Here is a 14,698-nt window from a genome sequence, read left to right as displayed (position 1 = left end):
GACAAAAGCAATTTTTCCCAAAGAGTAAATGATAGTTTGTGAACTACATAACGAGCCATTAGGATTATAGGGAAGGAAAGGAGAAGTTACTTCTCAATGTAAAAGCTTAACAATGGCACCGTGAGTGGTGAATGGCCCACTATTTGATCTACTTTTTTTTAACAGTGAAATTAATGCTAGGAATGCTTCTTAAAGGTCTTGAAACGCCATGGAAAGAAAGCTTGGCTTATCCTGAGATCTAGCCCAATGCAGAAAGAGGAAAAATTAAGCCTTGATGACTAACCTCAGAATCTCAGTTGTGCAGCCAAAGGGCAGTTGGAGGTGATTTCTAGCTCCTGCCATGTGAGGGGGAGGTTTCTGAGCTCAGCACCTGTGAACGTGGAGGTGAAAAAACCCTAATCCCACATGGCTCACATGAGCAAAAGAGCACCTCTCTCTGCCTTCAAAGATCTACTTATCAGTCACTGTATTTTGTTCTTGAAATAAAGTGTTTTTTAATTTTTTAGTGCTAAAAATATAAGCACTATTTAGTGTCAGATGCTAAGAATCACTGCAGACAACAAATCAAATCATCAAAGAAATTCAAGGAATAAATATTGAATTTCACATCTCCAACGTGGTAAATACCGTTACACATTGGAAACTGCAGTGGATACACAGAGGAAAGTATCCCTTTGGTGTAACTTGGCGTAAAAAGACAGCAGTATGAAAGGGACACATAAATCCCTCACATTGCACCATCATACACTTCTCAGGCTGTAGGGGGTACTTGCAACAATTCAGTTGTACCTCCCACTAAGCAGATGAAAAACAGGCCAAAAGAGAAGTGAAGTTGGCAGGACCATGAGCTGCAGGGTTGGGACCAGGATGAAACTTAGTTGTACCTGGATATACACCTAGCCAATTCTAGAAGGAATAAGACCCTTCCTATAAATGGTACTTCCGGCCGGGCGCGGTGGCTCATGCCTATAATCCCAGCACTTTGGGAGGCCAAGGCGGACAGATTACCTGAGGTCAGGAGTTCAAGACCAGCCTGACCAACATGGAGAAACCCCATCTCTACTAAAAATACAAAATTAGCCAGGCGTGGTGGCACATGCCTGTAATCCCAGCTACTCGGGAGGCTGAGGCAGGAGAATGGCTTGAACCCAGGAGGCAGAGGTTGCAGTGAGCTGAGATCACGCCATTGCACTCCAGCCTGGGCAACAAGAGTGACACTCTGTCTCAAAAACAAGAAAAAGAAAGATAGAAAGCTTAAGACACTTACCCAAGGCAGCCCAGGATATCTGTGGCGGGCAGGACTAGGACACGGGCTCTGCCAGCCCTGAGGTGGGCACATGCCTAGGGCCTGTGTGCCTTAAGGGTGCCATCTTCAGCAAACATCCAAATCCCTGGCTCTGTTCTCATCAACAGCCTTCAGATCTTAATTCGGTTTCCCCAATAGATTCTCCTGCTTAAGAGAACCAACTTAGAGAAACCTGACAAACACTACTTCAGTCATAACACATATTGATGGCTTGTACCCTTGATAGGATGATGAAAATCACACTTTACCTCTGAGATTTTTCTCCCAAAAACACATACCCTCAATCTAATCATGAGAAAAACATCAGACAAATTTCAAGAGGAGGCATCAATGACTAGTACGCCTCAAAACTGCCATATCAACCAAAACAAAGGAAGTCTCAAAAACTGGAACAGCTAAGAGGAGCTTAAAGGGACATGACAAATAAATGCAATGTGGGATCCCAGATGGGATCCTGAAACACAAAAGTGACATTAGGTAAGAACTAAGGAAATCGGAATAAAGCATGGACTTTAGTTAATAAGAATAAATTAGCTATTGCTTCATTAATTGTAACAAATGTACCACAACAATGTAGGATGCTATTAATGGCAGGATTGGGGGGGGACTGTTTCCAGGAGTAGGGGAGTGTATGGAAAGTCTGTACTGTCTTCTCAATTTTCAGTAAACCTAAAACTGTTTTTAAAAATAACGCCTGTGTGAGAGAACCAACTAATGCAAGATTCAAACCCACTGAACAGTTTAATTCCTTAGCAGAGCTAGATCCCTCTCACTCATACTTACAAATCTTTGTCTTAGAGCTTTAGTTAGCAGGAATCACTCCTCAGAGCCTACACACTTCAGTAGGAACAAAATAAATGTCTTTAATTCATGTTATTTTTTAAGACAAGGTCTCGCTCTGTTGCCCAGGCTGGAGCGCAGTGGCATGATCTCCGCTCACTGCAACCTCTGCCTCCTTGGTTCAAGAGATTCTCCCACCTCAGCCTCCCAAGTAGCTCAATTTACATGCATGCACTACCATGCCCCGCTAATTTTTACATTTTTTTGTAGAGTCAGGGTCTCCCTACCATTGCCCAGGCTGGTCTCAAACTCCTGGGCTCAAGCAATCTGCCCACCTTGGCCTCCCAAATTTCTGGGATTACAAACGTAAGCCACCGTGCCCGGCCTGTAAATGTCTTTATCATACATGGAGCTGGCAAACAAAACTGAGAGCCATGCTCACCCTATCCCAGTTCCTATCCCTTATCATATTATTAATTCCTAAATTAACCAATTAATTTAGGAAGATTTGGTCTTAGAAGATGACCTATGTGGGTAAAATGTATTTATATCACTAGATAGAAATTTTGTTTATTGAAAAGTTTTTTGAAAATTAATCTTTATTTCTATCAATAAGGCCTAAAAATATAAATCTTTTCTTTTCCATGTATTTCAAACCTTACTTGTTGGGTTAATTAAAATACTGGAAAAGAAAAGAGGAAACTTTCTTAAGTGAGTCACTGTACATATTTTATGATTATAGAAATTATGTCATCATATCCACTGACAATATACCTTAAATTTCTGTTTCCAATTACACAAATTAATTTATTATATGAATACAAACTTTTTTGTTATTCATTTTTAAAAGAAATCTAAAACTTAAGCAGTATTTCTTGTCTGTTCTATTTATATAACTGTATTTATACAACTGCTGGGTCAGAAATGTATTTTCTGCTTAGGAATCAGATTTTAAATTCTCAGTTTGCTTTTCACTCTCTTCTTTATCCTCTTCTTTACTACTGATAAAACTCTATCAGTAAAGAAAATTATTGCCTGTGCATAATTGCAATTTAAAATAATTCTAAAAACTCATACTGAACAAACTATGTATGAAATTCCTTGTCTTCATAGATGTCTTTTACTGATTTCCAACATTCTACTGCATAAGCAGATCCTATTTCCAGCTGAGACGTTCTCTTACAGTTTTTTATTTAAATGATTTCCCTAAAAGATGACAATGTAGAAAAAGCACTTGGAGCATGAAGCAGATAGACAGCAAAACCCAAAACATATTTTAATCCATTCCAAACACATGGCTGTTTCCCTATCTCAAAAGAGTAATTTAAGGTTCACTTTATCTTGACATTCCCACAAGCAAGTTTCTATTAAATAGAAAGAGAACCTTAACCTGCCTATGCACAGCACACAGATCGGAGCACAGGGCAAGACAAATGCCTACCAGAGCCTATGCCAGCTCCTCCCTGGGACCAGCCCATCCCTCCCAGGCTGCCCCCCACCTCCACGAGAAGCACCAGGGATCATGTTTCTTTTCTTATATCCAATGTCACCCTCTCTCCTGAGTCTCTTGGCAAGTCTGCATTCTGCCCATGAAAATTTGGGATTTGAAATGAAGGAACAAGCAAGCAGTTGTAAACAGATCATAAAATTAACCTTCCCAGCTGAAACCTTATTTGCATAAGCACAGCTTCCAAAGGTGCATTATATAAAATACAGGGTGATTTTTAATAAGATTTTTCATGGCATTATTTTGTCCTCCTTTTGAACAATTCATTTTGTGATGTCCACTTAGATACAAGTCAGGCTCCTCAGCCATCCTTTTTAAGTAATACAAATATATTTTAAGGGAGAAATTTAAAAAATCAATTCCTACAAAAATTCATTTTACTGCAATATTAATCCCCATTTCCCCTCATTTTCCCACCTCTCATACACCCAGTTGGTGGAGCGCACTATGGTCCCCTCAATCAACTGCACCAGCCCTTTCCTTGTCCATTTGGAAACAGTCCCTTTACCATAGAATGGAGGACCTTCCATAAAAAGAGAGCTGAGGTTTGCCTCTGGCTGGGCAAGGAGCCCAGTGGCGGTCAGCATCTCCTGCACCCTCACACCTCACAGCCTCTCACCCCATCTCTGTGTCTCCCCCACCCCACAGTCCTCTGAACTGACAGCATGGCTAACCCTTGGGAACATTCCAGCAGCCTTCTCCAACTGAGTGCATGCAGCCCTGTTCTCCCAATACAGCAGTTTTGTTCACATCCCAGAAATGAGTCTGAAAGGAAATCCCAAAAGAAAATGCCTCCCTCCCCTCCCTTCCAAATCCTCACACATTATGATTCTCACAAATTCATGTTGCCCAGTATTATAGCAAGATACACACCGCTTCCTAGAATGAGTCCCAACTTTATCCTTGGCCTCCATTTGATGGTATTTTTCTTCATTTTCCCACTCTGGTAAATTACTCTTGGATTTAGATTCCCATCACTAAAATTCTATTTCAGAGCTACATCTTGGTGGCTCAGTCCCCTCCCTCACCCTCCCTCCATTAAGCACAACACAGAAAGAAAGTTCCCTACCTTTCACTGAGGCTTCTCCACAACTGTGCACCTGCAACAGGGAGAAGCAAAATGTGAAACTTAACAGAGGTATTTTTCTCCTGAAATATTTCTCAACTCAGAACTAGTCCAAGCTATTTAAAGTGGAATGCTCAGATCTTTAACATTCAGGACACTATCAAGTCATACAGTGTATACTGCAGGCACCATGGCTAATTCAGGCAATTCATCCACATATATTTATTGAGATCCTACTACATGTAAGACACTTGGGTGGGTACCATGGGAGGCAGGATACTCTATAATACATGGACCCTGCCTCAGGGACTTCATTATCCCCCGGGGCAGACAAAATATGCACCCAAGTAAATACGAACCAAGATAGGTGGTGTAGGAACTAACTACACAAGAGGAAGGCACACACCATGTGAGTGCAGGGAAGAGAGAAAATGCAGCTTCTCAAAAAGCACCAATAATAGAACTGGCATTTAAGGTGAGTCTTGACATGGTGCTGACAAAAGGAGAACTGAGACAACTGTTATTTGAAAAAAGGAGATTTTAATCTATTCATTCTTTAGATGTTTTGACTTTTATCTAGGTGCAAATGAAATCAATATAAAACATAAAATACACACACACACACATACACACACATATATATACATATGCACACCTAGATCTAATTTGCTTTAATTTTCCAATGAACGTCTTTATTTGACTACGTCTTGATATTATACTCCCAGCTACCAGCTTTAATGCAGCTCAATGTAAGAAATGATCATGAGGAAGCTTCTGCATTTTCCATCTAACAAAAAGCCAAATGTGTTGTCCCTTATGTTTTTCAATATCCCCTATCAAGATCTATGGGATAAATCCTTCTTAACCTTTACTTCCAAAAATAAGTTTCTCAAAATTGCTTGCTTCATTTTTTTCAAATAATTAGAATTGTGCAATTGATGTGGTTTCCCTTTTTGCCTTGGCTGCCAGTAAGCATGTGGATAAATCTGTTGATCAATCGATGGTTACCAGGTGATACTCTTGCTCCTCTTCTAGACCTTTTTTGAACAGTTTCGTGCTTATGTTCCAAATAAGCTTCTTCAAACTTGTTGGAGGAAGGTGGCATATAAAGACAAATGGAGAACTCAAAAGAATGCAGGGGACTGTGAGTAACAGTAAGGTTTCAATCAACTAAAGTTGGAAAGTTGGAAAGCATCAACTCAGCTTGTCATTTGACAATTCTCTAACAATCCTGGAGCCAAGAGTGGAGAAAGCAGATGATGGCATAGGATGGGCATTGGCTTGTTTGTTTTATTATTAAAAAGTAAAGAAATGAGTATAGCTGATGGATAAGGAAACAAGGACCTTTAGAATCGTAAGGACAGCATCTCTGTAATCATTGAGCATGGACCAGGTAGGAGCTGAGTGGAGGGAGGAAGTCAGTCTAAAGGCAGGGCTGAAGAACAGTACAAGTGGCAGAGACTTAGCAGGGAAAGAGTCCATCCAAGAGTCAAAGAGCTGGTTCAACAGGCACGAGAGGCCAGGGAGGAGTGGAGACAGGGTGCACTGAGAACTAGCTCACAGACTCTGCAGGTCTTGGAGACACTGTGCATCCAAAAGCCAAGGTCAAAGATGAGGCTACCTGATAGGCAACCAAATCCAGGCCATCTGACAAGCTATCAGAGTACAAGTTGGAATGACAGAGAATGGGGAGTGCACGAAGGACTGCAGTTCATGGGCCACAATCCCTACTGAGACCACAGTTGATGGCAACCAGGGTGCTGAGGTCAGGCATCAATGGACAGTGTAGATTTCACAGGAAGGAAAGTATAAAGCAGCAGTGGTTGCAGATGCTCCACAGGTGGCTGGGGGAGCCACATGGCCACCCACTAAGCCCTCCTCCCACAGCACAGGGCAGTAGCTAGAGAAGATCTTCAAGAGAGCTGGGGGCCAGGCACGCTGGCTCACACCTGTAATCCCAGTGCTTTGGGAGGCCAAAGCAGGAGGATCACTTGAGGCCAGGAGTTTAAAACCAGCGTGGGTAACATAGCAAGACCCCATCTCTACCAAAAAATTTAAAAAGAAAATTAGCCTAGTGTGGTGGCGTGCACCTGTAGTCCTAGCTACTCAGGAGTCTGAGGTGGGAGGATCACTTGACCCAAGAGCTCAAGGCTGCAGTGAGCTATGATCACACGACTGCACTCCAGCCTGGGCAACAGAGTGAGACCCCAATTCTAAAAATAAATAAATATATAAACAAACAAACAGAAAAGAAACCTGGGGGCAGAAATGACTGGTTCTATCTCAGTGAAAGAGAATGAAGCTAGTCATGGAAAAGTTTCAGGATGCAGGAGGAGTTTTCCAGGCCACAGAAGAGTTCCCCAGAGTTCAGACAAAGGCGTTAATGCAAGGAAGCACACACTCAAGGTACATAACAATCAGAAAGAGAGGGAGAGAGGGAAATCTATCCCAGTGAAAGGATGTTCACAGGCAATACAAAATAGACATGGGTTCCCAAGGTTTCACAAAGATTCATTCACAAGATGATATCACTGACTTTTTTTTTTTTTTTTTGAGACAGAGTCTCACTCTGTCACAGAGGCTGGAGTGCAATGGCGTGATCTCAGCTCACTGAAACTTCTTCCTCCCAGGTTCAAGTGATTCTCCTGCCTCAGCCTCCTCAGTAGCTGGGATTACAGGTGCCCACCACCACACCCAGCTAATTTTTTGTATTTTTAGTAGAGACAGGGTTTCACCATGTTGGCCAGGCTGGTCTCAAACTCCTGACCTCAATTGATCCACCTGCCTTGGCCTCCCAAAGTGCTGAGATTACAGGCATGAGCCACTGTGCCCAGCCTCGTCCATCTATTTCATATTAAGCACCTAAGACGGTATCAAAGATTGTAACTGGGAGTCATCAAAGTCATAGAAGCAGAAAGTAGAGTGGTAGCTGCCAGGGGCTGGAGGAACGGGGAACAGGGGAAAGGGGGACTTGGCTGTTCAATGGGAACAGAGTTGCAGTCATCAAAGATGAAAACACTCTAGGGATCTGCTGTACAACAACATGCACAGGTAACAATACTGTACACTTAAAAATTTTCTGAGAGAATAAAACAAATAATAACTGGGGGAAGGGTACAATTAAACTCAAACTCTCAACAATAAAATTTACTTATTTTTAGTGAGAAAATGTGGGAAGCAGAGAAGTTGGAAGAGAGGGAAGGAGAGAAGACTGCTGACTTGGTCATCCTTTCATTGCCATTGTCGTTGCTATAAGCCGGGGCATCTAACAAGAGCAGCTGGCAGTTCTGATTGAAGCCATGGAGTTACCGTAACTGCATCTGGATCTAACATGAAGCCAAACTGTGCCCTGCAGAGACTGATTCATTGCAGCAGCAGCACCCTGCGCTAGGAGGCCTGCGAGATGGGGTTGCTGCCAACTATTCACAGGGCTCCCCAATGGGCCTTTGTCCTAAGAGACTCTACTGAAGGAGGATGAAGCTGGCACCAGAGTTTCTTCAGCACAGACAACAGAGCTCTAGGAAGACAGAGTAATCATTCCCATTTCTTTCTTTTTTTTTTTTTTAATTTTTCATGCAGTAGAAATGCTACACTCAGAGCAATGTCATCCGGTGAAGACTGAAAGCCTGTCCTTGGTCAAAGGCCTGATCTACAGGATTGTGGGGAGGCTCTGCCTCGACAGAGGTCTGGTTCCCCACGGGGAGTCCAACACTTGGGATGGGCCCCAGCACAGAGAGGGGCTCAACACGGACTGACCCAGGAAAGCAAAAACCCCATGTGGCCCTGATGACATGTCAGCTGGGTGAAGTAGATGGCTACTGTGCTGAAGGCCCTTCTATTTGACACTTTTATTGACCTCTTATAAAGCCCTGTGGTATGAGGATGTTTTCTGCCATTTCACAGGACAGAGAGGTTCAGATGGTATAGGAGGCTGACTCATAGCTCACAAAGATATCAAGTCTCAATCGCTAGAATCTGTGATTGTTACTTCATGTGGAAAAAGGATCTCTGCTGAGGCAATTAGGTTAACAAATGTGAAATGAGAAAATCATACTGGATTATCTAGGAAGGCCCCAAATGCAATCACTAGTATACTTACAAGAGGAAGAAGGAGAAGTTTGACATAGACAGAAGAGAAGGTCAGGTGAGCATGAAAGCAGAGATTGCAGTGATGCAGCTGCAAGCCATGGAATGCCTGCAACCCCCAGGAGCTGCAAGAGGCAAGGAATGGATCCTTCCTTAGAGACTCCAGAGGGAGTGCAGCCCTGCCAACGCTTTGATTTGGGCCCAGTGACACTGACTTTGGACTACTGTCCTTCAGAACTTTAAGAGAAGACGTTTCCACTGTTTTGAAACACCAAGTTTGTGGTAATTTATTACAACAGCCACAGAAACAAATGCAGTCTATCATGGGGCTTCTCCACAGGCAGGAAATGGAACAAACTAGCTCAAAAATGAGGCCCTTTAGGCTGGCGTTCTTTCTATTCTACCACCTTAATTTTTTTAAAGGACTGAATCCTTGAAATGTAAAGGTTTCCTGCAATTTGTGAGTATGAAATTTCCACATCTGCATGAATATCAAGCCCATGAGTCAACAGTGGAAACGATCTGTGTGTGAGGGGCCAGGAGTGAGAAAAAGACAGTTGTAAAGTCTTTCAGCTTTACCTTTGGCCTTCCACGCATGTCTATTCCTTATAACTTGTGCCCAGACTAGGGCCAAATTTGAGGAAACACTGAAAACACTCAGATGCTCAGCTTGCTTCCTGGGTCCATGTTTAGCTTACTCTATACCAAGATAAAATGGTTGCAGATAAAATTTATGAGTGGCTTTATGTCCTGAGATTTCCCTGACAGAGTTCCTAGAGGGTGAAAATATTAGTCTATTTAGGAAAACAGGCTCTCCTCTATCAGATATGAGTCAAGGCAGATAAATAAGAATCATCAAGGACTGATCCACAGACCAACTCTGGCGTGAAACCCTAATGCATGGAGATGCCCCACCTCAAGGCAGCCTTGATACATGTGTGGTAAACAAGTATCACAACAAGTGCCTGTTTGGGCTGAAATTGGGGAGTTAGGTGTCTGTTCCCTGAAACAGAAAAAAGGAAAGTGAAGATGGAGAGAGGGGGAAAAAAGGGAGAGAATGAAAAGTGCATTGAAGAATACAACTGAGATCCACAGATTCACAGAAAGCAATAAGGGCACAAAACCAAATTTGTTTGCCTTCCCAGAATCTTGGGAAGGAAATATCTTCAAACCTGGAAACATACGAATATAAAACAATCTAAAGATGGTTTACGTGATGATTGAGTTTAAAAACTGTAAAGACTTACAACTGGATTTCAAGCAGATCCCTAGAACACCATGATAGTAAATCCGCACCAGCTGGCATCGCTGGCTTCTAGCTGCCATCAGGGAGGAGATGGGTGCCTCCCATAGGGCGGGCCTAGATATCCCTGCCAGGACTATAATCCAGGCAGCTCTGACGCACATCAGTCCACACGGACCTCCACCAAAAGCATCCCTCCCTTTGGGGTGCATTTAGTGAAAGTAAATGTCTCTTTGTAACCTCCTCGTGGCTATTTCTGATAAAATATATCTTACGACATTTAAGGTTATGGGGCTTAATTATTCCCAGGAGGGCTTTTCCCAAGTTTACAAAAACTAGCTCAAACACTGGTACAAGAGGCCCCTCCAAGTATGTAAAAGACTTGAGTCAGATTTGTAATGCAGTTAAATTACTCAAAAAGCACCTCAGGCCAATTTCTTTTTTTTAAACCAAGCTCTTGCTTTTAAACTTAAAGTTAAAATTTATTCATTTTTCATTATCAACTCTTTTTTTTTTTTTTTTTTTGAGACGGAGTCTCCCCCTGTCACCCAGGCTGGAGTGCAGTGGTGCGATCTCGGCTCACTCCAAGTTCCGCCTCCCAGGTTCATGCCATTCTCCTGCCTCAGCTTCCCAAGTAGCTGGGACTACAGGCGCCCGCCACCACGCCTGGCTAATTTTTTGTATTTTTAGTAGAGATGGAGTTTCACCGTGTTAGCCAGGATGGTCTTGATCTCCTGACCTCGTGATCCGCCCGCCTCGGCCTCCCAAAGTGCTGGGATTACAGGCGTGAGCCACCGCACCCAGCCTATCAACTCATTTTTTAAAATTATTTAACCATCGCTTGTTTTTAAACCCTGAATTAGTTGTTTTTCTTCATTGAAGCAGAGAAAATTTTTACATAAACTAGTCCATTTTCCAGTGGCCCAGTTTCATCATGTGAGATGTAATAAACATTTAACTGTTATCCTCACTGCAGCCTACTTAAATACCAACGTGGTATTTAAAATAGCTCTTAAGGCCAAGAGAAAAACCAGCACACACAAACCTTTTACCTAGAAGCAGTAGCTATAAAGACAGCATCACCTCAATAAATTATCATATTGAAAACGGCTAAGTCAATGCCTATATTTGCTTCTGTTCAAAGGACTAATTGGCTAATATGCCTACACAAAGATCAGAAATGCAGGGTCTAGAAAATTAAATACCACATAAATAAAATCTGAGTTTTCTTACCTCTTGTTCTAGACAAAACCATATCCTTTATTATTTGCATAATAACACGCCCAAGTATCATGACGGAAATCAGGTGATATACCCTCCACGGAGTCAACGCAAAGAACCTGCAACAGCGAAACACAATCAGGATTTCAACTTGAGGATTGTTAACCTTTTTAAAATTGGGCTTACTTCCTGCCACAGAAACATAAAATGCATTCAATAACGATTTCACTTTTTTTTCTTTTTTTGAGACAGAGTCTGGCTCTGTTGCCCAGGCTGGAGTGCAGTGGTGCTACCTCAGCTCACTGCAACCTCCACCTCCCTGGTTCAAGTGATTCTCCTGCCTCAGCTTCGCAAGTAGCTGGGATTACAGGCATGTGCCACCACGCCAGGCTCATTTTTGTATTTTTAGTAGAGACAGGGTTTCACCATGTTGGCCACGCTCATCACGAACTCCTGGCCTCAAGCGATCCACCCACCTCGGCCTCCCAAAATGCTGGGATTACAGGCATGAGCCACTGTGCCTGGCATGATTTCACTTTTCAAAATCACCCCAGTGTGACTGCATGAAAGTTATTTAATAGGCATCAAAGTCAGCAAAATAAAAAGTGTCTGAGCCTGCGCACTTTTGTGCTAAGCTTTCTGATCTACCCTCTAGTTTTGGGCAGAGGATTTGCTATCTCGGGTATGGACCAAAATATTGCTCCCAGTGCTAGGCTTCTCCAATAGCCGATGGAGAATGGAAGTGACCTGAAACAGAGTTAGGATGGGCTGCAGAGCCAAGCTGCAGGGCTCTCTAACAGACACGGACAGGCTACACTACAGAGGCCCTTTACTCACCACCCTGTCTTGCGTTTTCATTTATGCCCTACTCACTTCTCTACCTACTCCCACCCTCATCTCTTAAAAACAGCAGTTATTGGCCGGGTGTGGTGGCTCACGCCTGTAATCCCAGCATTTTGGGAGGCCAAGGCAGGCGGATCACAAGGTCAAGAGATTGAGACCATCCTGGCCAACATGGTGAAACCCCGTCTCTACTAAAAATACAAAAATTAGCCAGGCATAGTGGTGTGCGCCTGTAGTCCCAGCTACTTGGAGGCTAAGGCAGGAGAATCACTTGAACCCAGGAGGCGGGGGTTGCAGTGGGCCAAGATCGCACCACTGCACTCCAGCCTGGTGACAGAGCAAGACTGTCTCAAAAAAAAAAAAAAAAAAAAAAAAAAGCAGTTATTGGGATCCAGTTTGCTAACTCTTTCTCTTTAAGATCATGCTCCCCTTTTGCTACCTGTCTACCTCCTCTCTGGAGGGAAACAAACTAAAAATTATTGACCATGAGCAGCACACAAACCCTGCAGTGCTTTTTTTGAGTGTGTTTATAAAGAAGAGAATGGCAAAGAAGTCATGAAGAGCGTTGAGCCTTCACATGAGATTAGAGGTCTGTTTACACAAGTTAATTGGCCAAGCTGCCAATGAATATTAACTTTGATAGAATCAGAACTCATAGAAAAATTAATTTAATAAATGTTTAAGACTGTTTGCAAGGCTATAAAGAGAAGTAAAGAACACACGAATACTGCCTTTTGCAAACTTGCTTTCTCATCAGACAAACATAGGCCAAGCTGACAAAGTCCAAGGCAGGCAAGGCTTAGGTGCTGCCACAGAAACGTGCAGCGAACAAGGAGAGGCGCAGGGAGAGGGAGGATGGATTCGCTCCAAAGCAGGGAAGGGTTTTTTTTTTTATTGGTTTTTTGGGTTTTTTTTTTTTTTTTTTTGAGACGGAGTTTCACTCTTGCTGCCCAGGCTGGAGTGCAGTGGCACGATCTTGGCTCACTGCAACCTTCTCCTCTCAGGTTCAAGCAATTCTCCTGCCTCAGCCACCCAAGTAGCTGGAAATATAGGTGTCCGCCACCACGCTTGGCTAATTTATCTGTATTTTTAGTACAGACGGGGTTTCACCATGTTGGCCAGGCTGGTCTCAAACTCCTGACTTCAGGTGATCTGCTGGCCTTGGCCTCCCAAAGTGCTGGGATTACAGGCACAAGCCACAGCGCCCGGCTGGGAAGTTTTTATAGAAGCGGCACTTGAACTTGGTCTGGGGAGATGGATGCAATTCAGATGAAAATAGAGGCTCCTCCAATTAGAGAATGCAACACGAACAGAAGATCAGACTCAGGAAAGGGTGAGGTACCTGTGGCACATCGAGCAATCTGGGGTGGCCTCAGCAGGAAGAGAAAGCAAAAGGAGAGGATTCAGAGACTGGCAGGGAGACAAGATTGGGGAGATAGGATCAGGGAAGACTGTGTCAGGCAGAATGCAGCAGTAAATCTTATGCTACAAGCAATAGAGAGAAAGTCAAAGGTATAGAGCAGGGAAGTGAAATGATGGGTGATTTAGGGAAATGTCTGAGGGCAACAGGAAGGATGTGATGGGGTAGGGAGGAAGCATGGAGTCCAGACCACCTACTAGAAGGTCATGCAGTATGTTTGGTGAAAAGCAGATCAACATGAGATGCTGGGTGACGTGGTGGGTAAAGCCCTCCACCAGAAGGTGGCCAACCCAAGCTCTCACTGGTTCAAATGCTGTTTGTATGGCCTAGGCCAGCAAAATGAGCAGGCGGACTAGGTCAGTGTTTCTTAAATAACAGTCTGCAACTGCTGCCAGGTTGGCTGCCTGGAAAACTTGTTAAAATGTAGATTCCCAGGCCCCAGGCTCTTCCTCCCAGGCCCCCTGAAACAGGTGGTCTGATTACTAGTATTTGCATCTAATAAATATTTATTGATTGCCTAATTGCACCAAGCACTGTGCTACCAAAAGGGAATGGTGAATTAGGAGCATAGAAAGATGGAACAGACATAAAAGACATAAGTTACAGAATAAAATGCCGCAGTCCTTGTCTTTAGCAACAATCATTTGTTCCTCCACTAAATTTGTCCCTCCCCTAAGGAGCCACCACTTGCTCTATTTTTGTAGCTCCTGTTTGTTTTAAGCAAGGTTGCATTCCGGTGTTTGCTTGGTTTGGGGCCAGCCTCCTCACTCTCAATTCAGGATTCATTCTTGCTCTTGTTCATGTTCTGGGCGCTCCCAGTTTTCCCAACCTCACGTTGAAGTGGCAGATTTCATAGTGACCCACAATAAGAAACTCATTTATATTTAAGTACATATAAATGAAAAACAAATTTTGAAAAATATTTTCCTTACAACTCATAATGCAGTTCAACTTTTTCCATTCAATTCTATTATGCGTTTAAATGCTGACTGTGAATCACTCGCCTGACTCAGGGCCCACTAATGAGCTGTAATGCACAGCTCGGCTCACATGGCATGAGACAGAACCTGCAAATGTTCGAACAGCATGCTTCCTTAGAATGGCTTTCTTTGCAGGGTCAGGCAAAGCCCTAGCACAGACAGAAAGCTCCCTCAAGTTTAAAAGTCTTTGGAGCTGGCCAGGAAGCCATTTAAGCATCTTTTCAAAACCAATGAAATGCAAAACCA

The 14,698-nt window shown here is 43.2% G+C and overlaps 1 protein-coding gene across 2 annotated transcripts in view; it reads right to left on the bottom strand.

Annotated features, from left to right (window-relative positions):
• The window catches only part of RETREG1 (reticulophagy regulator 1), a 144,108-nt gene that overhangs the window by 88,458 nt on the left and 40,952 nt on the right, over positions 1-14,698 (bottom strand). The window contains exons 2-3 of one of the 2 annotated variants that reach the window (XM_055246104.2): positions 11,222-11,328; positions 4,663-4,693 (exon numbers count right to left, since the gene is read on the bottom strand). The exons of the other annotated variant lie outside the window; for it this stretch is intronic. Coding sequence (XP_055102079.1) covers positions 4,663-4,693; positions 11,222-11,328 — 138 coding nt within the window. The remainder of the gene's footprint in view (positions 1-4,662; positions 4,694-11,221; positions 11,329-14,698) is intronic. 2 annotated transcript variants of the gene reach the window in all.

Source organism: Symphalangus syndactylus, chromosome 16 (assembly GCF_028878055.3).
Source record: "Symphalangus syndactylus isolate Jambi chromosome 16, NHGRI_mSymSyn1-v2.1_pri, whole genome shotgun sequence".
NCBI classification, from domain to species: Eukaryota; Metazoa; Chordata; class Mammalia; order Primates; family Hylobatidae; genus Symphalangus; species Symphalangus syndactylus.
The sequence above is the reverse complement of the archived record's forward strand: the minus strand, read 5'-3'. Positions and strand labels throughout refer to the sequence as shown.